This window comes from Oculina patagonica, chromosome 8 (genome assembly GCF_052425735.1).
Source record: "Oculina patagonica isolate OP01 chromosome 8, crgOcupat, whole genome shotgun sequence".
NCBI classification, from domain to species: domain Eukaryota; kingdom Metazoa; phylum Cnidaria; class Anthozoa; order Scleractinia; family Oculinidae; genus Oculina; species Oculina patagonica.
The window spans coordinates 31,589,499-31,612,874 of record NC_135765.1 but is presented as its reverse complement, the minus strand read 5'-3'; the positions used below and the strand labels follow the sequence as shown (position 1 = coordinate 31,612,874).

At 39.3% G+C, this 23,376-nt stretch overlaps 3 protein-coding genes across 3 annotated transcripts; all 3 read left to right on the top strand.

Moving 5' to 3' along the window:
- The first annotated feature begins 5,250 nt into the window (after positions 1-5,250).
- Positions 5,251-17,558, top strand: LOC144664297 (uncharacterized). The gene is made up of 4 exons (XM_078525400.1): positions 5,251-5,768; positions 6,594-7,398; positions 15,231-16,201; positions 16,975-17,558. The coding sequence occupies exons 1-4, from the start codon at positions 5,251-5,253 to the stop codon at positions 17,255-17,257; spliced, it is 2,577 nt and encodes an 858-aa protein (XP_078381526.1). The 3' UTR covers positions 17,258-17,558.
- Positions 7,475-12,237, top strand: LOC144663499 (alpha-2Db adrenergic receptor-like). Its single transcript, XM_078524469.1, has 2 exons — positions 7,475-7,538; positions 11,951-12,237. Exons 1-2 carry the CDS (start codon positions 7,489-7,491, stop codon positions 12,231-12,233), a joined length of 333 nt encoding a protein of 110 aa, XP_078380595.1. The 5' UTR covers positions 7,475-7,488; the 3' UTR covers positions 12,234-12,237.
- Positions 17,559-17,857: 299 nt separating the features above from the next.
- Positions 17,858-23,074, top strand: LOC144664441 (uncharacterized protein CXorf65-like). The gene is made up of 5 exons (XM_078525557.1): positions 17,858-18,101; positions 20,306-20,392; positions 21,092-21,211; positions 21,928-21,996; positions 22,685-23,074. Exons 1-5 carry the CDS (start codon positions 18,077-18,079, stop codon positions 22,828-22,830), a joined length of 447 nt encoding a protein of 148 aa, XP_078381683.1. The 5' UTR covers positions 17,858-18,076; the 3' UTR covers positions 22,831-23,074.
- The last annotated feature ends 302 nt before the right edge of the window (positions 23,075-23,376 follow it).

The window sequence follows — 23,376 nt, the reverse complement described above, 5'->3', positions numbered from 1 at the left end:
GAATTTTTGAACGGCTAAGTGTGCAAGTTTGGGACCTGAAAAAAGCAGGTCAAATTTTTGACCGGCACGGTTCCATATTTCGTACGGACTCGTGTAAACACCCGAACCGTGCAACTTTTTGCACAGATAGCGCGGTTAAGACCTGGAATCTAGTTATATTTTGCCTGGTTGCTTAGCAAAAATGAAACATTTTGTTGCATTATGCCCTTATTTTGTTACATTTTGTTTTAAAAATTTAAAAATTTGAGGCAAAAGAAACCCAGAAAGCAGTTCACAGATATGAGAAGACGAGCGGCGGCAGCCTGCATCGCTATTTTGGCAGGATTAGCTGGGCTTTTGTCGAACACGTTGCTGCAAATGACCATTGTTTCCCATCTTCATCGATCGAGGCATCATGGATCGATTCCCCTGCTTTTCTTGCTTTGTAGTCTATAACTACATTAAGCAACAAATTAATTTCTTCATCAGACCACGTAAAGTTCTTGTCTGCCGCTTCTGCCGCCATGTTTGATTTGCCGCGTGCTGCATTAGCTGCAACATGATTGGCTTAAAACATTAGCGATAACCAATCACAACAGACACGTAAAAAAGCCATTCAAATGCCGCGACTGGTCTAAAATTTGCACGGTTCCGTGTAAACACCACTGCAATCTGTAACAAAATTTGCACGGATCCATGTAAACAGGCGGTCCAGGTACAAAATTCGTCCGTGCAAAAATTTGTCCGGACCCGTGTAAACGGGGTCTAAGTTGTGCAAAAATCTCATCCATAGGAGGTTCGGTTTCCAAAATTTGACGGGTAGAAATCTTTCTTAGCAACAAATTGGTAGTTAAGAAGGACCCCCCTTAACGTTAAAATATCTAGTGATCATTTTGTAATTTTACCTTTATCTCATCGTAATAGCGAAGCGTGCGTGGTCTAAAAATAGAATGCAAATGATTATACCCCCCACGAGGCTCAGAAAACACCAGCGTGTTCTGAGAGAAATAGTGGGAATCTAGGCAAAATTTTCGTTTTAAAAAGGTGTTTTAGGAACAACGGCTTTTTTAGAATGTGTTTCACGAAAATCGTTCGCAATTCTGGTTTGTTTGTCTTGAGTCTTGTCTAAGTCATGACGCCACTCGCGCGCTTCGCTATTGTATTATTGTAATTTGTTTTTTTTAAAAAATATTACATTAGGTAATTAACACTGAAAAGCCCGGTTGGTGAGTGTTAATAAAGTTTCTATCGTATTGTATCTCCTCCTCAGCCACGTGCATGCTTGTTCGTCACCAGTCGACACTCTTTAGTTGGCGAGTCTGCTGATGTCATCACATTCTCACAGGCGGAGCCTGGTGATGAATTTTCTTCCCACTGAAGTGTAAAACTATTTAAATTATAAATTTCCTGTTCATAAGTTAATTAAGAAGTATTTCAAACGAAATAATACGAATACTTGTTAAGTAAATTCTCGTTGAAAAACCTGAAAATCTTTCGTTTCTTATTGTCCAGCACTGAAAGTTGTGACGTCTGTTTGTCGCTTGAATGTGAAGTTAATTTCACTGAAAAAATGCCAAACGCAATAAGAGAAAAACATCTAACAAATGTTTTTAGCCATGAAAAAGTGTTTTTTACTGATAGCTTAGCGCGCTAATTAAAGTGTTTTTTAGATGTTGGGTAACTTCGCTTTGTTTTTCCCTCGGTATCTTTTTTATTTCCTGCTGTTAGTGGAATTTTCATAGATTTTGAAAGGTTTTTGCTTATAAATAAAAGCCAATTACCCGAAAGAGAAGTGTCAATTCGTTTTGTGCGTTTGCAGCGAACACAAACATGTACCAATTATATTGCTTTTTCGTGTCCCTTTGGCGTCCGTATTACGGGGTTCCACTGTACACGAAGACAATGTCCTCTTGTTGATGAATTTCTGTATTTACACAGGCGTTTTTTATCGCGCAGAAGTTGCATCAAGTTTCGAACAGGTTCGAAACTCCTGCGATATCGCCACTAGTTTACACGAGTGCAAACTCGCGGCGATTTCATGGCGATCAGATTTTATTGCCGCAATATCGCAGGAGACTTCATGCAACTTCGGCGCGACAAAAATTGCATCGCTGTTGCGCGACAAAAATCGCCTGTGTAAACGGGCCTTAAGCACGTTCGCGCGAAAATTTTCTAGTCGATAGATTTTTTTAAAATTTTTACAGCAGTCAGATAATAAGTTAAACGAAAAATACCAAGATTGCAGTCAGGAGTTAACATTAATACTCTTTATAAATTCTGACGCTGACTTATTTGAGCGTAAACAACGCTCATAATGTATTCAAGACGTTTCGACCGAGAATCTTCGGTCTTCATCGGTTGTTAACATGGCAGAAAAACAACGGCTTTTTTTAAAAATGACGTATATAAGTCACTTACATAATGTTCATAGTCTCGCGCAGCGTTCGCGTGTACTTGTATTAGTCACTCGCGCGCGCGTACAAATGTGAAACCGTTAAAAAAAGCCGTTGTTTTTCTGCCATGTTAACAACCGAAGAAGACCGAAGATTCTCGGTCGAAACGTCTTGAACACATTATGAGTGTTGTTTACGCTCAAATAAGTCAGCGTCAGAATTTATAAAGAGTATTAAAGGTAATAAGTTACTTGTGTCGGAAATGCAAAAAAAGTGGGGGTCACCGACTTCGTTTCAGAGATAAAGCGTGTGGAAAACTACCCTGATTCTGAAAAAATGGCGAACGCAATTCAACATCGTTTACAGGATTTATAGTTAAAAATATTGAAGATGAGAAAAAAGAGGCAAATGATCTTAGTCATATTTTGTAGAAGTGGGTCTGTTGCGTAAAAAAATTCTAGTGTTGCCAACTTTTTGTAAGACTTAACCCTGAAAGCGCGGTATTTGAAACCGTCGTACAGCAAAACAAAAAGCTCAAAAAGAGGCATTCGAACGAACGTGGGACCAAAAAAAATCGAACTTTTAGTGATCCGTTCAAAAAAAAATGTGTGGGTCACCGACCATCTAAGAGAGTTAATTGAAAGCAAAGTTCACGCGATGACTACCAGCCCTATATGTGCTTAGAAAATTTCTTCAGCGCGCGCGCTCGTGCATGACGCGGCGTGACGTTGCGACATAAATTACGTGCGCAGTAAAGGCCTGGCTAAACTGGGAAACATTATTACGGAAACAATGTTGCGGACGCAAATGTTTCCCAGTTTAGCCACGCGGGAAACATATGTTGCGAAAACAAATTTTGCTTCACGGAAACAAAAAATGTTTCTGCCTCAAGTCAAAAACATTTTTGCTTCCCGGACACAAATTTTGCTTCCGAAACATATGTTGCCCAGTTTAGCCACCCTGGAAACAATGTTGGCTAGTTCATGAGCATGCGTGACAGCTTGTTCCCGGAACATTGTTTCCTAGTTTGGCCACTCGGGCAGCAAAACATTTTCCTTGCTCCCCGCTACTTTAGCCACCTAGAAAACATGACAAGGAACAATGTTTCCGCAACAATGTTTCCTAGTTTAGCCAGGCCTTAAGGATGTGCATAAACAATTAGCGCGAACGTCCTTAAGAGAGAACATCAGAAAGCTGTTGTACACAGATGATACTGAACTAGAATGGTCGGTACCAGTATTTACCAGTACGCACTGAACATTGTAATTCAATAAAGCTTTAGCCTGGGAAGAAACCCTAGGCCCTTCGCGGCTTCGCTGCTTGCTCGCATGTCAGCTCGCACGCGCGTTAACCCCAACAAAACCGCCCGCTACGTAGGCTACTAAAGCTTTTATTACGATGGCTTTTTTAAAAACTTTGCTGATAAATCTCGGCAAACGCGTGCACTTTCGTGACGTGGAAGTTTGACCGAAATTATTCACCACGCGTGAAGGAAAAATACTTCTCAGCAAACTGTTTTTTTTTTTTTCACTTTTGAACAATATTCTTTAAAACGCAATTTGGCGAAACAACTTTGTAAGCGGTTTATCTTAGCGGTCTGTATTGCGAAATACGTATCGCTCAGGGAGCCAATCAGAATGCGCCTTTTTTCATTGTGAACCAGAGTTCCATATAAAAACGTGTCTTTCTTTTCACGAACGACACTTCAAAAACACGTTTCGTTTCACACAGGAAACAAAATTTTTGCAGGTGCTTGTTGCTTTTAAAGTTCTTTTCACAGAAGGAATCGAAAAGGACTGTTGCTATGACAACAACCAAACAAACTTGAAAAAAATTTCGAGATTGAAAGAAAAATTGAGAATACTATTTTAAAAAATTATACTTTAAAATTAATTAAGTCAGTGAAGATTTTTTGAACACAATTTTCTGATGGTCATTTCCGATTTGTAGGCTTTTATGGTTTTGCCTTTTTATAAAGACAATGACAATAATTATAATTTTTTGGGAGTTTTATCATAGAATATGAGCAATGCATGCAATGATTGTTTGATAAAAAAATATTTTCTGTTAAGTGTTGATATAGGAACTGAAAACAGGCTTGTTTATAGGACGCTTAGTGGATTTGGGAATTTCAAACCGTACTTCGTTTCAGAACAAACACGAAAGACTGGTACAGCTGAATTTGGAATCTTCTATGGCGAAAGCGGCTTATTTTCCACAAAGCACCTCAACAAAAAGGCGGAACCTCATCCCTGCTAACAAGCCGCTATTCAGCGTATGGCGTTTTATTCGCTGGAAGAAATTTCCTGTAAAAAAGAACTGTTGTTAGTATTGACAGCAAAGTAGAACCAACTGATCACAAAGCTGGTTTGTGATCAGTCGATGGTTTGTCTTGATTCGTTCCTGAGGTATTTGTACTCTTTTTAACTGCAGACTTTTATTTCCTGGAAAATAATCATCTGGTGCCAACGAAAACATCAGTTTTATATTTTTTGTACAGAAGAAACACCAACAAAGCATCGGCAGTTCTGTCATGTAATGTGATGATCTTTTGAAGCGGACGGTTAGTTGCTTGAAAGCGTATATGGGTTGAGTTTGTCTGGTGAAGAAAACGTTGTTAAAAACAGTGCAACGTTAAAGGGCATATTAGGAACTTTTTTATGGAGTACGGCAACCAAGATATCATCTTTTTGAAGAAGAACTGACCGTCATAACAAAGGGACAAGAACCGTTTGTATTATCGTCCATCAGTGTTTACTTTTCTCTATTTCGTTCTTCAGACGTGACTTGCGTCAAGACACTGTATTGCATGCTTTACCAGGCGATAAATGACCGTACTGCATTGTTAATCGTGCTGTAAACACCCGTATCGTCCAAGATGCCGGTCGATATCGGGTTTGTTACGGGCATCGTCGTAATCGGAATAACAATCATCGGTGTAATTGGAAACGTGCTGACATTGTTCGTGATAATTCGTTACGAACCGTTACGTGATGTGACAGGGATGTTTCTTGCGAATCTCGCAATCGCAGATCTTCTTCAGTCGATACTTGGAATGCCTCTGATAGCTACTTCAGCATTCCGCCATCAGTGGATATTTGGAGAAACTTTGTGCACGATAAGCGGACTAACAAACTCGCTCTTCTGTATCACCTCCGTGCTGACGCTCACTGCAGTCTCGGTTGATCGATGGCTGGCGATCGTCTATCCACTGAACTACCGTTCTTGGCTGACAGTCGTGAGAGCGAGGATTGTGTTGACCTACATCTGGCTGCAGGCTTTATTTGTTGCATCCCTTCCTGTACTTGGCTGGTCAAGGTTTGTCTATTTTTTTAAAATTATCTTTCTTGTCTTTCTCTGTAGCTGTAGGCTTCTGAGAGAGGCGTATTTCTCTTGAAATGATAACGATGTGGTATTTAAAATTAGAACTTACATGTATTAACAGAAATCTATAATCTTAAATATTTCTTTTGAAGGGATGTTTACTTCACAGTAGGGGTGTGAATAACGTACATATCACTTCAACCGATTCACAGGATATTGCAAAAAATTATTCTGCGTTGAAGTTTATTTCGGAGGAACTGGTTGCACTTTAAGTTCCTTAGGCCCCCCTCCCTATCCGAAATAATTGTCACACTATTACATTTTCCCACGCAGGACTTATGTCATGTCCTGCTAATGTTATCTAACTAAAAATAAATGCGAAGGAAGATAATTATTTTATCTTTCAGTTCTTTGTTTAAAAAAGGAATTAAGACGGAATCCGCCAGGACTTCAAGTATTAATTGGACAAAATTATATACCAAAATTGTTTACATCTTATTGCAAACTTTTGTGTTACTGTTTCAAATATCTTTTCAAAAGAAATCTAGCAACGCCAAACATCGAAAACAAATTTCGAAGTTCTACTAAATTCCACTGAGTCGCTTAAAAGACGATTTTACAAAATAGCTACACGTGAGATTTTACCTATAATTTACATGGTTCTTGTAAACTTTTAAATTAATTTTCTCGGGTTCTGATAAGAAATTGTTGTTAGTGTTTTCACGGATAATTACTTACATCTTTATTTTTTTTAAAAGGCTAGAAAATAACGCAATAGGATTTAAATTGTTCTTGTACTTGATTTTTGTCCAACTAAAATTTAAATTACTCGATATCCTAATGGATTTTGTCTTATTTGTATTAGAACTTTTACATTTTCCTTTCTCGTTGTTGTAGGTATGCTTACTTGCCATACGAGTTCATCTGTACTGTCCAGTGGGAGTACGACAAACCCTACACGATTTTTGCCACCGTGACGTGTTTCGTGACTCCACTGATCGTGACAGTAGTGTGTTACGCAGGTGTCATGAAAGTCGCTTGTCACCAGTCTCGTGAGAGACCTCCGATCACGGTTGGCAGGTTTAGTGTGTCGGAGCCGGATCACTCTACTATCCCGGATGTAAATAAGTCAGAGGTGGCTGATGGGGAAAAGGAGAAGAAAGGCAAGAATCCTGGCAAAATTGTTTGCGGAAAAGAAAACCGCGCTTTTATTGAAGATTCCGAGAGCCACAGGGATAAAATTGAAGTGAGAGAAGCTCCTTCCAGACAGGGCAAATCAGAATCGACGGTCGCTAAATTAACAGAGCACAATAACTCCGCTATGCAAGGTCCCTCAAGAGTTGTGAAGATATTCGATCAGAAAACCGATCCCGCTCATTGTGACTTCGTCCCGGGAATTCCAGGAACTTCTAAAACGGTTCAAGAGCAAGCCTTCCACATGCATGCGGAAAGAATGAACGAGAGGAAAGGAAAAACTAGCGTGAATCCCTCGGGTTCAATCAGGACGATCCACTTAGATCCCGTTGTTATTGTGCTTTCCCCAGAAAACTCTAAAATATTCTCTGGAAAAGGCAAACAACCCGCGGGCGCCAGCATTAATTCCTCGGGTTTAATCGGGAAGTCCCGCGTGAGTCCCGTTGCTGTTGTTCCCCCGTTAATAAACCGCTGGACAGAGGAAATGCCGCAAAGAATGGAACTGAAGGTTATCAGAGAGGAGGACGAAAAAAAGGATTCGAAAAAATGTTTCACTTCTCGAATAAGGTCCGCTAGATTGCCTGGTCACTTAGCTCGAATGCGTAGCTGGATGTCCGAGCGGAGGACTGAGGATGGCAGACAAAGAAGGTAACTACGAAATAAATTACTTTTGGAAATACATAAATTATGTATCTTACAGCGGTTTTCACTTGAGTGTTCTTTGGTTTTGCATTACTACGCTTTGTGATTGGAGGGACCCGAAGGGGTAAAATGGGAGCTGGGATTTTGGCAAATTTTCACTGGGAAAATAGATTTGGGTCACTGGGACTGGGAATCACAAACAAATAAGGGGCGGACCATTAGAAAAGTGATAGGGGGGGGGGTGGGGAATTTTCGGCTTGCACGAATTTTTTTTCTGTCCATTTCTTGTGCAGGAATTTTTTTTTCGGGTGAAACCCTCTGCTCGAATTTTTTTTCAGACAACTGTTTTTTTTTTTCAGACAAATGTCATGTATTGCTACTTTATACCATGTTTTTGACAAATGTTGCTTTGTTGATTATTTGCTTAATTGTTAAAATATTTTAAAAATGCTGTTGTTCATTGATTTCATCCTTTAGGGACTGTCAATAAGTACTGAAGGGGGGGGGGGAGGGGGTCAAGGGGTGGTGCAACTGGAAAAGTGGAGACTGAAAAATATGTGACCCACCCTTTCCTTCTAGCTCAAAACTGACTGACCCACCCCTGATCAGGGGTTGGAAATTACCTGACCCACCCCTTTTCTACAAAAAAAAATAGTTAATAAGGAAAAAGTCTTTTTGATTGTCTGTAATGGATTAGAGGTTTTTGAATTGATATCAGCTTTTAAAGTGTGATCCCAATCATACACCACCCTGTGTCCCTAATGGACACTGTAGTTCTATGTACATCTTCTTTCGCTTCTTAAAACACCAAAGCAGGATGAATTTCTCACTTCGTATAGTAGATTTGTGTTTTTCACATATTTCCGTGTTAAGTCCATGAGAAAACTTAGACATAAACATATTCAAAACCTGAAACAATACGTAAGAGAAATTCATAACAAAATACTGCAGAAATCATATTAGACAGGAATTGACAACAGAAAACTAAAACCAATGCAGTCGTGTTTTGCAATCTGTTTGAGAAAAGAGTTACCGGTAACTGGTAAGCAATCTACGAAGGCTGGAGAGAGACGAGCTAATCGAATGTTATGATCACAATCCATCTAGGGGGGTCTGGGGGGCATGCTCCCCCAGAAAATTTTGAAATTTCTAGGCTCGGAAATGCTATTTTCAGCGTTCTCCACCATATATTTCGTCGAATAATTGATCTCATCAAGTGTTAAATGATGACAGGTATTTTCAGTGCTTAATAGGACCTTTCTTTCTGCACGAATTTTTTTTCTTTGCCTTCCCCTTTGCACGAATTTTTTTTCTTGCCATTTTGGCTTGCATGATTTTTTTTTTTTGGTTTTTTCCCCACCCCCCCCCCCCCCTTCACTTTTCTAATGGTCTGTCCCTAAACAATAAAACAAACCGGGACTGGTATTTGGAAAATCGAAAGAAAAAACGGCTGGGAAATGAGTTTTGGGCAAAATTTAAGCTGGGAAATGGGAAGTTGGACACCCGTCCCATTCAGGACCCTCTGATAAAGGAATAAAAAACGCACCCGAGTGTATTGTTGAGTTATATAAGCACGCGGGAATTTTTAAGAACACGAGAGAAGTGCATAGAGAAGCACGAGGCGCAGTCGAGTGCTTCTCGCACTTCTTGAGTGTTCTTAAAAATTGCCAAGTGCTTATATAACTCAACAATGCACGAGGAGAAATATAGGTTATTCACCGGCTGGGAGGTCCGTATTGTGAAAAACTGTGCCCGAGGTCTTGGATACCGGTTCCAAGACCGAGGGCACAGTTTTTCCCACTATACGGACCGACCCAAAGCTGGTAAATAACTTATTTATTTTTTTCCTACTTTAATTTGTTTATTAAAAAACACCTAAAAAACCTAGGAAGATTTTCTTCACAAATATCTTTGTATTTATATACGCGCGTCATTTCAATGTTGTGTCGATCGACGTGATTAGGCAAGAGTGTAAAATGCTGCCTGTTTGTTATTTAAGCTTCGGCCAAATAAAATAACCTCGCTTAAATGAACCGAACTAACAGAAAGGTTTAGCATATTAAATTGAAACTGAAGAGATTCAATAAAAGAAATTGAAGTAGTAAATATGGCATAAATGTAAAATCGAGGCAAAGCATTTATATCATTGACAAAACTGAACACTTTTAAATCCATTTCGGCTTCTTGATGAATGTTTTGAATGGAATTGTGTTCGTAGGATAGTAATTCTCGGACTAAAAAATACTTATCTGACTGGAAAGACAGTTTCGGTACAGCTAAACATACTTGTTTTTAACGAATTAATAAACCTCTGCGTTGATTCCCAACAGATTTCTTTTTGATGAACAGTTGCGAAAGTGAAACTGAATGAAGCGAAATGTGTAGTTTGGTCGCCTGCACAGTACGGCACAATATTGCGAGAATTATTTTGACTGTTTTTAATTAAAGAACCTCATTTTCTTGAATGATGTCAACTAGTGTTTTGTTTTCGCAAAAAAGTGGCCGAAAAGCAAGGCAGTTGTTACTCGATAAATTGAAGTCTAAAAATCGGCGCTTGCAGCTTACCGCAATGGCGTTAAAATGATGCAAAATGTACAAACAACGTCTACAAACTACGGCATAAAACTAGAACTCGATTTTGTCGATAAAAAAATGTATACTCGCCTTTCGAAAGAACTTCGAGGCCTTTAATTCCACTTCTATTTTATCCTTTCTCATTCACAACGACTGGTGAGCAGCTATTTCGATTTTACAGAGCAAATCTTTCATGTTTTCGTTCGTACAACGCTGCAAAATGATTTCGCGCGGAAAACACACTCGACGATTCATCTCGCAACGGATACCGCCCGCTGTGAGCGGGCCGGATTGGAGAATACCGCCCGCTCCCGGAACCAATCAGATCGCAGGATTTGTAGAATACCGCCCGCTCACGAACAAAGAAAAAAATAAATATATGTTATTTGCCGGCTGGGAGGTCCGTATAGTGAAAAACTGTGACCTCGGGCCGAGGTCACAGTTTTTTTCACTATACGGACCGACCCTAAGCCGGTAAATAACTTATTTATTTTTTTCCTACTTTAATGTGTTTGATTAAAAAACACCTAAAAAACCTACAAAGACTTTCTTGCCAAATGTGTTTGTATTTATATACGCGCGCATCCAATGTTGAGTCGATCGCCATAAGCTACGGCAAGAGTAAATAATGATCTGTTTGCTATAAGAGCTTACTGCCAAACAAAATAAATTCACTAAAATGAACAGTACTCAAGGAAAATTTCATCTGAAAAAAAAAAAAAGAAAAAAAGCATCTGAAATAATAGAAAAGCACAATGTAGAACAGAGCAATCAGCGAGTTGCGAAACACTTTTAACTCCATTTCGGCTTGTGAGTTCTTTAGTTAATTAAACTTACTTTTCGGACTGGAAAGCACTTAGCTATTTACATTTGTATTTAACGAGTCAAAAACCTCTGTGTTGATTCCCACAGTATTCTGTTTTGACAAAAAGTTTGCGAAAGTGAAACTGAATGAAGCTGAAATGTGTAGTTTGGTCGCCTGCACAGTGACGGCACAATATTGCGAGAATTAATTTGACTGTTTTTTAATAAAGCATCTCATTTTCTTGAATGGCGATAAGCAGTATTCGGTTTTAGAGAAAAGTAGCAGAGAAGCAAGGTGTTTGAAAGGATAAATCGAGTCTGTAAACCGGCGATTTGCAGTTAACCGCAATGGCGTGAAAATCAGTGCGAATGCACAAACAACGATCGACAAACCACGGCCATAAAACTATAACTTCATTTTGTCACTAAAGAGAATAAATACTCGCCTTTCGGAGAACTTCAAAGCCTTTAATTCCACTGCTAATTTTCCCTTTCAAATTTACAACGGTTGGTGAGCAACTACATCGATTTAAATCATTTTGGAGAGCAAAACTGTCATGGGTTCGTTCGTCTCGCCGCGAAATGAAACTCACGAAAGCGTTACCGTGGCCCGTGGGCAGAGATAGGAGAATCTTGCCCGCGCTAATAACCAATCAGATTGCAGGATTCGTTACCGTGCCCTCTTGGAAAAAAATAAAGTGTTTTATTTCTTTTATGAAATGTTTAAAAAAATAGCGCGCGCTAAAACTTGTGACGTAAGCAGCGTGCATTATAACTCAATAAAGCACGCGCGTGACGTATGCGGCGTGCTTTATGGAGCTATAATGAAGTGGAACTGACCAATCACAGCGCGCGCAATTACTCGGACATTTTATAATTAGTAATAAAAACTCGTGCCACTTTCTCAACCAGACAGAAGTAAAACCAACACCAATCGTGTGTCACTCACACAAGTTTTTTTTCGCACTTCGCTTAACTGGAGACTTCATGTCTTTGCTTCGGAATTTAATCGATTCACAGGTTTATTTTTGCTTTTTTAGGAAAGAGATGAAAGTTGCCCTTATCCTTCTTGTTGTGAATGGAACCTTCATTATCTGCTGGCTGCCTCATTTTGTTGGAATGATGTGTTTGACGTTCACAGACGGCTCGTGTCCATTTCCCGACAGTTTTTTCATTATCACCACGACACTGGCCATGTTGAACAGCGGTTGCAACCCATTTATTTACACTCTGACCTACCGGAAGTTCAGAAAGGCGTTTAAGAGAGTGCTACCATGTTTTCGTTCCGATCATACAGGAAATATGGAAACCAGTGTGAATTAACTAAACTAACATCAGAAAAACCTCCAAGCTTATATAATTATATTTTAATTAGTTGTAATTTTAAATTTCAAGTGAACTTTTTCGCCCTTATTTTTGGGTAAGAGAACTGATAAAGTATCTAAAGCCCTGACCAAACGGGGACTCAAGTGGACGCAAGTTTTCAACTTGCGTTTTCGTACACTTGCGTTGACTTGCGTTCGCTTTGGTCGAGATCAAATTTGCACAATTTTTTCAACGTTAGGCCACCCATTGCAAGTCTGCAGTTTACTTCAAATACTGAATAACTCCTGGTAGCATTTTTAGTGAACTTTAAAAATAACTTTTTGCAGACTTGCGTGCACTTGCGACAAAACTTGCGAGTCCGTTTGACCACCCAACGGAAGTCTGTACGCAAGTTCAACTTGCGACTACTTGCGTTACCGTTTGGCCAGTGCTTAAAATTGCTAAGTGTTTGTTCAGAAACTTGCTAGAAAAAGAACCTACTCCCCAGGTCCCCAAGTGTACAGGAATAGCGATAGCTCTTCCTCGATCTTCTTTTCATTAACGCTAAAATATCTCCTCTTCAGCCACGTGCATGCTTGTTCGTCACCAGTCGACAATCTTTAGATTGTGAATCCGCTGACGTCATTAAATTCTCACAGGTGGAGCCTGGTGATGAACAATGACGTGTGTCCGCAAATTGACGCGGTTCGCGGGAAAAATTGTTGACAAATGTATGGGAGATTAAAAACGTAACTGAACGCTTTCTAGCCTAGCTACATCCTTCGAATAAAACCTTTTGCCTAGTATCTTAACTTAACAATTCATAAGTTGTCCAGAATTCAATTTTTGTAAAAGATATTTTCCGTCGGATTCCCATACAAACACTGTAAAAGTTCTTCCCGCTTTGCCTACTCGTCAAGATGGCGTCGAAAACCATGATAAGGCCCATACGAAAACCATCATGGCGGCTATCGTCAAGATGGCCTAAAAACAAGTTGATTCAGGAATATTTGAAAGGAAATGATACGAATACTTTAATCGTTGTTTGGTAAATACTCGTTGGAAAAACCCGAAATCTTTCGTTTCTTATTATCCAATTAAAAAAAGCCCGATCACTGAAAGTTGTGACGTCTGCTTGTCGCTATTAGAACGCGTCATCAGCAGTGTTAGCAACCATTCTAGATCTGGGGTAAACGGATGGCTCAGTCAATTCTATAAATAATTACGTATTTTAATTGAGTGTGAAGTTAATTTCACTGAAAAAATGCCCAAGGCAATAAGATAAAAACAGCTTACAAATGTTTTTATCCGTGAAAAAGTGTATTTGTAAAAGCTGTCACTGATAGCCGTCGTGTTTCGTTTTATAGCTTAGTGCGCCAATTAAAGTGCTTTTTTAGATGTTGGTTAACTTCGTTTTGTTTTTCCTCGGTATCTTTTGTTATTTCCTGCTGTAAATGGAATTTTCATAGATTTTGAAAGGGTTTTGCTTACCAATAAAATTCAATTACCCGAACGAGAAGTGTCAGCTCGTCCTGCGTGTTCACAGCGAGCAGCAAAAAGCACCAATTATACTGCTTTTAAAAGTAAAGTAAAAGTAAAGTGTATAATCGTTGAAAAATAAACTCTCTAGCTGAAACCATTCTGGGTTCGTCTTATAAAAGCTAAGAATTTCAACAAGATTTCGATTTTAGCAATATAGACTTACAACGTAAAAAAGCCAATTTATCTTTTTTAATATGACGCAAACGGAAACATCTGTTTTCAGTACCCAATGAAGAAGATTGTTTCTTACAGAAAACAATAAAATTAAATGGAAATTTCTCCGCAATAACAGTTTGAGTGGTAGACACCTACTTGCAAATGAACTTTCCACATTCTTAAAAAATGTGGTGGACGTTGTAAGATCGACAAGTATCGCTATTAATAAGATTTCTCTTGGAAAATGTACAATACGCATCAAACGACGTGGCGTTAAAACAGTTAAAACAAAACGCTGTATTCGAAGAACAACAACACTTTATTGCAAACATTGCAACTTATAGCACGCTGAAAAATATGGAACTTATAAACCGTCCGCAGACTATTTTCACCTTAAATGAAAACGAAGACAACTGTGGAATAACAAGCAATAACGAAACAGTGGTCTTCGATTGAGCAGTATCACATTCAAAGCCATGGAATAAGTAGTTGTATCACTCACCATGCCGGGCGATATCTCTTATATAACTGGCGTCATAATGATTGGCATTTCTCTTATCGGTTCGGTAGGAAACTTTCTCACCTTATTCGTGATAGTTCGTCATCGTCCATTGCATGATATAACTGGAATGTTTCTCGCAAATCTCGCTGCGGCAGACCTTTTACAATCCTCCTTTGGAATGCCGTTGATAGCCGCCTCAGCTTTTCATAACGCTCGGATTTTTGGAGACACCTTGTGCATCATAAGTGGAGTAACAAACTCTTTGTTCTGCATCACCTCCATGTTAACACTTTCCGCCATTGGTTTAGACCGTTGGTTGGTGATTGTCTACCCACTGAGACACCAATCGTTATTAACTTTCTCGAGGGCGAGAATGGTATTGCTGTATATCTGGGCACAGGCGTTAGTTGTGGCGCTTTTTCCTGTATTTGGATGGTCAAGGTAACCATGGTAACAAAATTACTCATTCAGTGATTTGTCGTAATTCTGTCTCCGAAATTGACTGGGTCAGCGTCTTTTGCATAAATGTTGCTAAGCAACATTACATATGACGTCATAACATTTGGACGCTCATGCATTTTGTCATTGTTTATGATATTCTTCCACGATTGTTCGAAACAAGTCATTTTTCAGTTGTGGAACGAGGGGAATATTTATTTTACTCATTTTTGTGTTCCATGTTTCCTTTAAAATATGTCAGATTTTTTTTTCAATTTCCAAAACTGTTCCAATTTTTAAAAGGCTTACAAAACTTCTTCATTTTCTAAAAAAATAGGAGGAAATTTTCGTATCAAGGACTTAATTTTTTACCCAAGAAAAATGCCACTGCCAAGTCAATTGGAAAGAGTATATTGGTCTTGAGTATGTTAAATCATTTTTCTTTTCGACATTTTAGGTACGTTTATTTGTCTTACGAGTTCATCTGTACTGTCCAATGGGAGTACAACATACCCTACACGATTTTCCTCTGCGTGACGTGTTTCGTGACTCCACTGATCGTGACATTCATGTGTTACGCAAGTGTCATGAAAGTCGCTTGTCACCAGGCACGCGAGAGGCCTACGACAACGGTTGGCGAGATCGAGGCTGAGCACAGTTACATGGCAACATATAATCAAACCAATGACAAACAAGATGTCAAAAATTTAGCTGTAATTGATGAGAAACAAATAGGAAACGGTCACTGCCACAACTCGTTGAAAGCTCCGACGTCCAATAACAGAGATATGGTTGTGACAGCCGAGATAAACACACAAATAGATAGTCGAAAGAAAGAGCAAGAAAAAGCAAAAAATGACTTTTTAAATGGATCCAATCAGGAACCAGACGTATCTGGTCCAAGCGACGCAAAAGGTCAGGCGATCATAAGTAACAAGTCAACTCGGCCTGAACATATACTGAAAAGATCAACAAATGTTACAAGAATGTGGGATGAAAGGGCGATGTTTCGAGAAAATCCCGCAAAGTTTACAGAAAGTAACACGCAAACCAAGAAAGTGAAACTTTCCGTTATCACAGAAAGAAATGTGACTATCAATCCCGCGGGTGCCATGTCCCGAATTAATCCCGCACATTCTCGCTCGAAAAGTGCATGGACAAGAAAAGGTTCGTTTGAATCCAAATTGGGCATTATTTCAGATGAGAACGAAACACAGGATCTACAAGAAAGCCCGATTTCTTCTATAAAGGCGCGTACGGCATCTGTTGGTTACTTGGCTCGCATGAAAGAATGGATGGCTGTGCGGTTGATGAATAAGGAGAAAACTGGAGCTATTTTAGAGCGAAAGTAAGTTTGAGATTTCGTAGTCCCGTACCTCGACTTAATGTGTGTGGGATTAGGTATTTTCAGTCATTTCCTCTCTGTTACGTTGAAGTTAATCCTAACATAAACATCTTTTTTTTAAAGTTCTTTTTCCCAAGCATTTTAAACGCTTGTAGAAGATATAAAGTGGGCCGGACGCGGTGGTCTAATGGTCAGTGTGCTGGACTGCGGATCGAACAGTTCGGGTTCGAGCCCTTGCCGGGGTCGCTACATTGTGTTCTTGGGCAAGACACTTTTCTCTCACAGTGCCTCTCTCCACTCAGGTGTATAAATGGGTACCTACGAATTGTTAGGGCAACCTGACAGATTGCTGGGGAATTAACCTGTGATGGACTAGCATCCCATCCAGGGGAAGTAGCAATACTCCTAAGCCGCTTCTTGCCTAGGGACTAACTATACGGCACTCAGTTGATTTTGTGAGACAGTAGCGAGACATATTTATACCACGTAACACTAAGTTTATGTAGAATATTACTGACGAAACAACACTGTGGTTAGCCTAAATAGCATTCAGTTAGCCTAACTAGCACTCCGGTTATCCTAAATAGCACTCCAGTTAGCCTAATAAGAAGTCCCAGTACATGAACTGAGTGCCGAATAGTCACTCCCTTTTTGCCTACGGCAACTGGAGGTAAACGCGGAGAGCCGATGAGCCAATTGCATGAAAAGGCTTTACTACTACAAGGGCTAAACCTTATGGCATTCTCATTAAGTTGATTTTTTTCTTTGCTCTTTAGGAAAGACATGAAAGTCGTTCTTACTCTACTTGTTGTTAATGGAACATTTGTTCTGTGCTGGCTGCCTCATTTCATTGGAATCACGTGTTTAACATTTACAAACGGCTCGTGCCCATTCCCCGACAGCTTTTTCACTATCACCACGACACTGGCCATGCTGAACAGCGGTTGCAACCCATTTATTTACACTCTGACCTACCGGAAGTTCAGAAAGGCGTTTAAGAAAGTGTTTCCATGGTTACGTTTCAATCGCATCGGAAATATAAACAGCTCTGCAGATTGACCTAGACAACAAAAATGTCGAAGCCTTTCTTTAACAAGCAAAATATCTGCACATATTTTATGTTAAACCATCGAATAAGGTGTATTTATTTGCAGGTTGTTACGACAGTTTCTCTTGTTTTTGTAAAAATAAAGTATTGCTGTTGTTAAGCAAAGCCGAGAGACACGGTTTTCGCTGCGAGATTCAAGCACTTTTCATCTCACTTGTCCACTTATGAAAGTTCCAGTTAAACAGTTTTACAAAAAATCTACTTCATTTTACCAGTAAATATTTCATTCTTTGCCCTGTAGTCGTAATAATTTAGGGAACATAGGTTTAATAACTGTGTACTTAAGCACGATCAATATCACAAATTACTCTCTATTTGTGTAAAGGAATTTTGAATAAAAGTCACCTTAATTCTTAAGGCTTATCAGGAATTCTGTCGCCAAACTTGTGTCTAATCCTTTTAAAATTAAAGTGATTAAAACGGTTTTAAAAAGTCAACAAGATTTCCGCTATGAATTACACTAATGTTTGAAAGAATTTTAAACTGAATGGGCGAGGGTTGACTTAGACATAAATACTTTGAACAACTCGGTTAATATGTTGTTACAATCGAGATTCAGATTTTCAGTAGTTTTTGAATTTCTTTCAAGCTTTTGTAGATGAAAGCAATTTTCAGAAAGATTGTTTATAAAGAAATTAATTATCACATCGTTGCCAACAGAGGCTAGCGGGCTTAATTGCGTTAATAACAATGATTAGCTCGTTGGATGAAATTAGTTTTTACGGGTTTGAGGCGCTAAGCGCGTTTAGTGCTGTTTTAGAAGCTGCAAGATGTTTATCACAGTTATATATGGAGGTAAGTTGATCAGGAATTTATTTATAAAACAGACCTTGATTAATGAAACTCTAAACTGACTATTTTGTCTGAATATCGATAAATGGAGTAATTTTGAAGAGCGATTTTTCAGGCTTCAACGCGAAGGTAAATTTTAAAAACAAAACCATTTATGAATCTTTGGCCATCTTAGGCCCGGTTCAGACGCCGTACTTTTCATGAGCCGAACTCAATTCGAATTTGGACCGACCCAAATTGACAAAAGTACGCCTCTTGATTCAGACGCCGTCAGACTTTTTGGCCGTTCCGAGGCCGTTCCTAATACAGTTCACATAAAACCAGTCAAAATACATTATAATATTTTATGAATTAGGATCGGCACATGAAAAGTACGGCGTCTGAATCAAAGCCGTTCCAAAGGCGTTCCACAGGCGAAATTCTCGGCCAAGCCAGGCGGGAAGAACGGGTGAGCCGTTCCAAATTGAAATAGCCATTCTAATTTGATTCAGACGCCGATCTTTTCATGTACTTAATTCAAGGAATTAGGTTCGGCTCATGAAAAGATCGGCGTCTGAACCGGGCCTAAGCTTACTGCACATAGGTTTTGAGGACCCAATGTCTGGATAATCTGCTGGTACAGATACCTTAAAGGAACGGCAAAACGGGGAAACATGTTTTCATCATTGTTTCCTCGTTTTGTCATGGTTCAATGCCGCGCGGTAACATGAAATGTTTCTGTAGTGTAGCAAAAGCAAATTGTGCTTCTTGAAGACAAAAATTGACGCTGGAAACAATGCTTCCCGGATGGCAAAAATGGCGGGGAAATATTGGGGAAACATGCGCTCGCTACGAATGTTTCTGGAAACATGTTTCCTTGTGTTGCCAGTTGAAGTAGATCGATCGAAGTAAATTTTGAGAACTTCACGGCAACAAGAAGCAGAGGAAGCCGGCGAACGCGGGCGGACTCAGTCAGGCTCTTGTTTCACGAAATCCGTCTGTGTTCGCAGAGGGTACCAAAGGGGGGTTCGTGATCCCGTTTCACGCACAAGTTTTAACCAAATTCACGTGTCACGTATACTTGAAACAGCAGAATTCACGGATCACGTTTCTTTTCTTACTATTTTTCACGCGTCACGGTCTAATTTTTGCCCTTTTCACGTGTCACGCATAAACCCTTTGCCCCCCTCTTCGCAGGCTAGGAAATATGAAGCAAATCAGTAAATATTAAGTAAGCCATTGTAATTAAGTCACTGTATTGTAAATAAGTCCACTTGCATGGGCTTATTCGTCAAAGTTGCACCAGACAAGAGCATGTATTCAATGTTGGGTGAAGTTTCTAATAATTTGTCAAGCGTAGGTCGCTCAAAACCTTAAAGAAATATTAGCAAGTGATTTAGACATTTAGCAAATGATTGAAGTACATCGAGGTTGTTATTATATTCTCTACGATGACAGCCCAAGCTACTAAAGATGATATTACTAATAAACAATGACATCTTCCACATTTGCAATTTGATTTCAAAATTTCTTGGACGTTATTGCCTTGTAAACCAGTAATTAAAACGGTCAATATTTGTTTTTAAAATGGCTATTTTTAAAGTCCATTTGTGCTGTAATTATGCAGTGTTATATCACGGTGGTTACTATGAGAAAAGGCGGCCATTAGGAAAGCAAACAGTCAAGAGACAGTTGTGGAAATGACTGCTGACTTTGTACATAAAATAACGGGCAATTTACAGAACTATTTAACACTTGATTGATGCGTGGGGAAACGTCCCAATTTCTTTTCCACTGTTTTGTGGATTGGGACTACTCTCTTAATCCAAAGTCAACTTCCAGATTGAAGTTGTTTGGTCCCCTAAGTGCCATGTACAGACAATTTAAAGCGGCTTTATCACGGATTTTAACAGATTTTTGAACAACCAAAATATATATTTGTGTGGCACTGAAACTTTCATGGATTACAACTTGAAAAATTAAGAAAAATTATTTCAAGTTGTTTCCGCACGTCTTCATGATCACAAAAATCGATAAATTAATAGCCGTGATTTGATTTCTCTCCGCAAAATAAGGTTATATCTTCCTTTAGATATTCAACGATAACATTTTTCATGGGTTAACCTGCCTACCACTTATTTGAAAAAAAAAAGACCCTTAGTGGAGCCGACGTCCCGGAAGTGATCACAGCCAAAAATGCTAAAAGCAGGTGTTTCCATACTTTGTAGAAAAAGAAGAGGCACTGTTTAACACAGATTGCAGGATCAAGTTATTACTAAACTGCATCAAACAGCAGTGCAAGTGTGAAATGCAAGGTGAGAAATTGGAACTGACATTGGAAATTGAAACTGATGTCGAATTGTTCCAAATGAGAGTTAGCCATCATGGTAATAGCACAATACTCAACCAATCGAAGCGAAGATCTTTTCTTCTAAGCCAATCAACTACTGCGACAAAACCGATCGTAATTTGGCCGACTCAGCGAAAGTTTCCCGCGCTTACCGTAGGTTACATCACAGTCACTCGACTGTGGTTACATGTTTTCCCGCTCTTGCCGCAGGTTAAATGTTTTCCCGCGCTTGCTACAAGTTACATGTTTTCCCGCGCTTGCTACAGGTTGCATGTTTTCTCGCGCTCGCCACATGTTATATGTTTTCTCGCGCTTACCCCAAGTTACATGTTTTCCCGCGTTTGCCACAGGTTACATGATTTCCCGCGTTTGTGGCCGGTTTTATGTTTTCCTCATTATTTCCTCTGTTTAGATGTGTGCACTCGCTTGTGGGCTGTTACATGCTCCCCAGCTTTAACACCGGTTGCATAATTTTTGCTTTAACGTTCTGAATGGTCTATTACGCTATTTGCCGCCGCGATGATTAACTTAGGCTCGATTTCTGCTGCCTTCTCGAGCGGCTGAAAATCGAGCCTATGATAAGCTGTGATTACTTCGATATTATTAAATTGCTATGAAATTTGCATTCTAAACTAGCGATTAACCTCTGTGCTTCTGTTCTTAGCTCAAGTTGATCTATGTGAAGTAACTGGTCATCCAAAGTATTTACCCCACCAACCTCAGGAATCTTATGCGACAAATTACTTGAAACCCAGAGAGAAATACGTTCTCATACAGATGGAAAGTAAGTTACTGCTTGCAACAATGTGCAATTTCCAGTTCTAAAATGATGTATTGAGATTATTGCCCCGAAATAGAACAGAACATAGATTTTCAACCAAACTTTGCCTGCTTGTTGATTACCTCAAGGGGACTTAAATTTTGAATAAAAAAGTGGAGTCCCCGTATTCGTTTAGGAGCACGAGGACCTTGTATATACCCCTGGCAAAGTACACATTTCCAGTGATAATTTATTTTTCAAACATAGGAATTGATCTGTTTCGTTTTACAGAAAGAACTTGATCGCTACACACAAAATATGAGAAAAAACTGATAGGTCACCATACTTCTTTACGAGAAAGAGACGATTTATTTTTCTCGCGGACTAAGTCGCATAGAAAAAAGCGCCATTTTATGTGCGCGTGTAAAATTCTGCACAGAAAGGATGTGCAATGCAATACAGGGCAATGACCTTAAATGGCATATTGCACTTGCAGTGGTCACTGTGATAACAGCATTTACAGGTTGTTTTACAACATGTTCAAACTAAGAATTTGAATGTATTCAGCTTTGTCGTTTTACAGAAAATTGAAAGAAATTTTTTTCCAGAGCACATTTTCGCATTATTTCCCAGGCACTATAACAACCAATAAGCGACTTGCAACGTTACTGTAAAATGTAAAACTGTCAGATTTAAAATCTGATTTAAATTTTGTTCTTCGTATTTCGTTTTATTTGCAGAGGAAAATGGAAAATCAACTTACAAACCTCTGTTGACCGACAAAAGAATTGTCACGGATGATTTTCTTGGTAATATTTTGTGAAAATATATATTTTTCTATCACTCATGAAACTCAATATACAGTTAAGGAAGCAAAGCAATTATTCGTGTAACTTTCAAAACAAACAAATAAATATCCCGAAGGTCAGTCACTGGAGGTACTTACCACTGAGCCAAAAAATCTGGAAATTTTTTGTTTGAAGTCAACTGGAAAGGTAATTTTCCAAAAAATCCGTTCGAAATTGTGGATTATTTGCAGAGGTAGTCCCGTTTTTCCGTTCGGAACAGAACGTCGCAAATTTTCTTACCATTTGAACGAATCTTCTGTATCTAGGCCCTTTTTAAAGAGTTAGCGGGACGGAACGCCTGGTACAGTCGAATCCCGATAACTCGAACCTTCAAGGGAAATCGTAAAAGGTTCGAGATATCGGGAGTTCGAGTTATCGAGGGTAAATTTAGTAAGAAAATGAAGATAGTTTAATTAAGGGTAAGCGCAATCAAGAGGAGCGAGCTTTACAATTAGTCAATTTGAATGTAGTTTCGCTATCATATTTTAATATATTTTTATATATTACTTTTTTACTATTTGTATATTTCTTTTGTAATACTGTTGTAATCCTTTTGTTCGGTATATTCGGAACTACAAATGGTAAGCACCCTGGATCTTAACTTGTAAAATAAATTTTACTTTATGTTAAATTTTATTTTAATTTTTAGCGAGCCTGGAGAAAGAGTTGGCGGGAAGAGAGGTAACACGATCTCCTGGTGAAAGACATAGAGGGAAGAGGAACTCGCTAAAACCCGGGAGGTCTGGTACACCGGTACGGATAAAGAGGACATTATCGATAAACAAGAATTCTTAGAAACTGAATTCAATTTGTCAAAAGGTCATGGCGGTAGAGCAAAGGGGCAGGGTGGGCTGCAGCCTCCTCGAACAAAATTTTGGGAGGCTCAACCCCCCTCCCCCACATTTCAGTGCTGTAAGTATCACTTGCGTCATTTTTGCGTAGCATAATCATATTGGTTTGTCAAGACACAAATCGTTTCATCAAGATCGTGCTTGGCGGGTTTAATATGGTGTAGGACTTCAAACGAAACTCGTTTCCCCAGACGGCTACTAGGAGAGGCCCGCAATCTGTTAAGATTGTATTTGATATTAGCTGTGGCATTAGCGACTTCAGAGCGTACAGTTTCACCCCTCCAACGTCTAAAGAACAACCCAAAAAAGCACCATGAAACGGGATCGTCTGAACGGCCTAGTTATGTATTGTCACAAATCGAATAAGGACACACCGGACACTGTTAAAGACATGTTGGGAAATTTGAGTAGGGGGATTCGCCCCCCCCCGGGGGGGGGGGGTATGTGCTTGGCTTGGAATACGATGCCAGACACGTTTCAAAACGTTCCG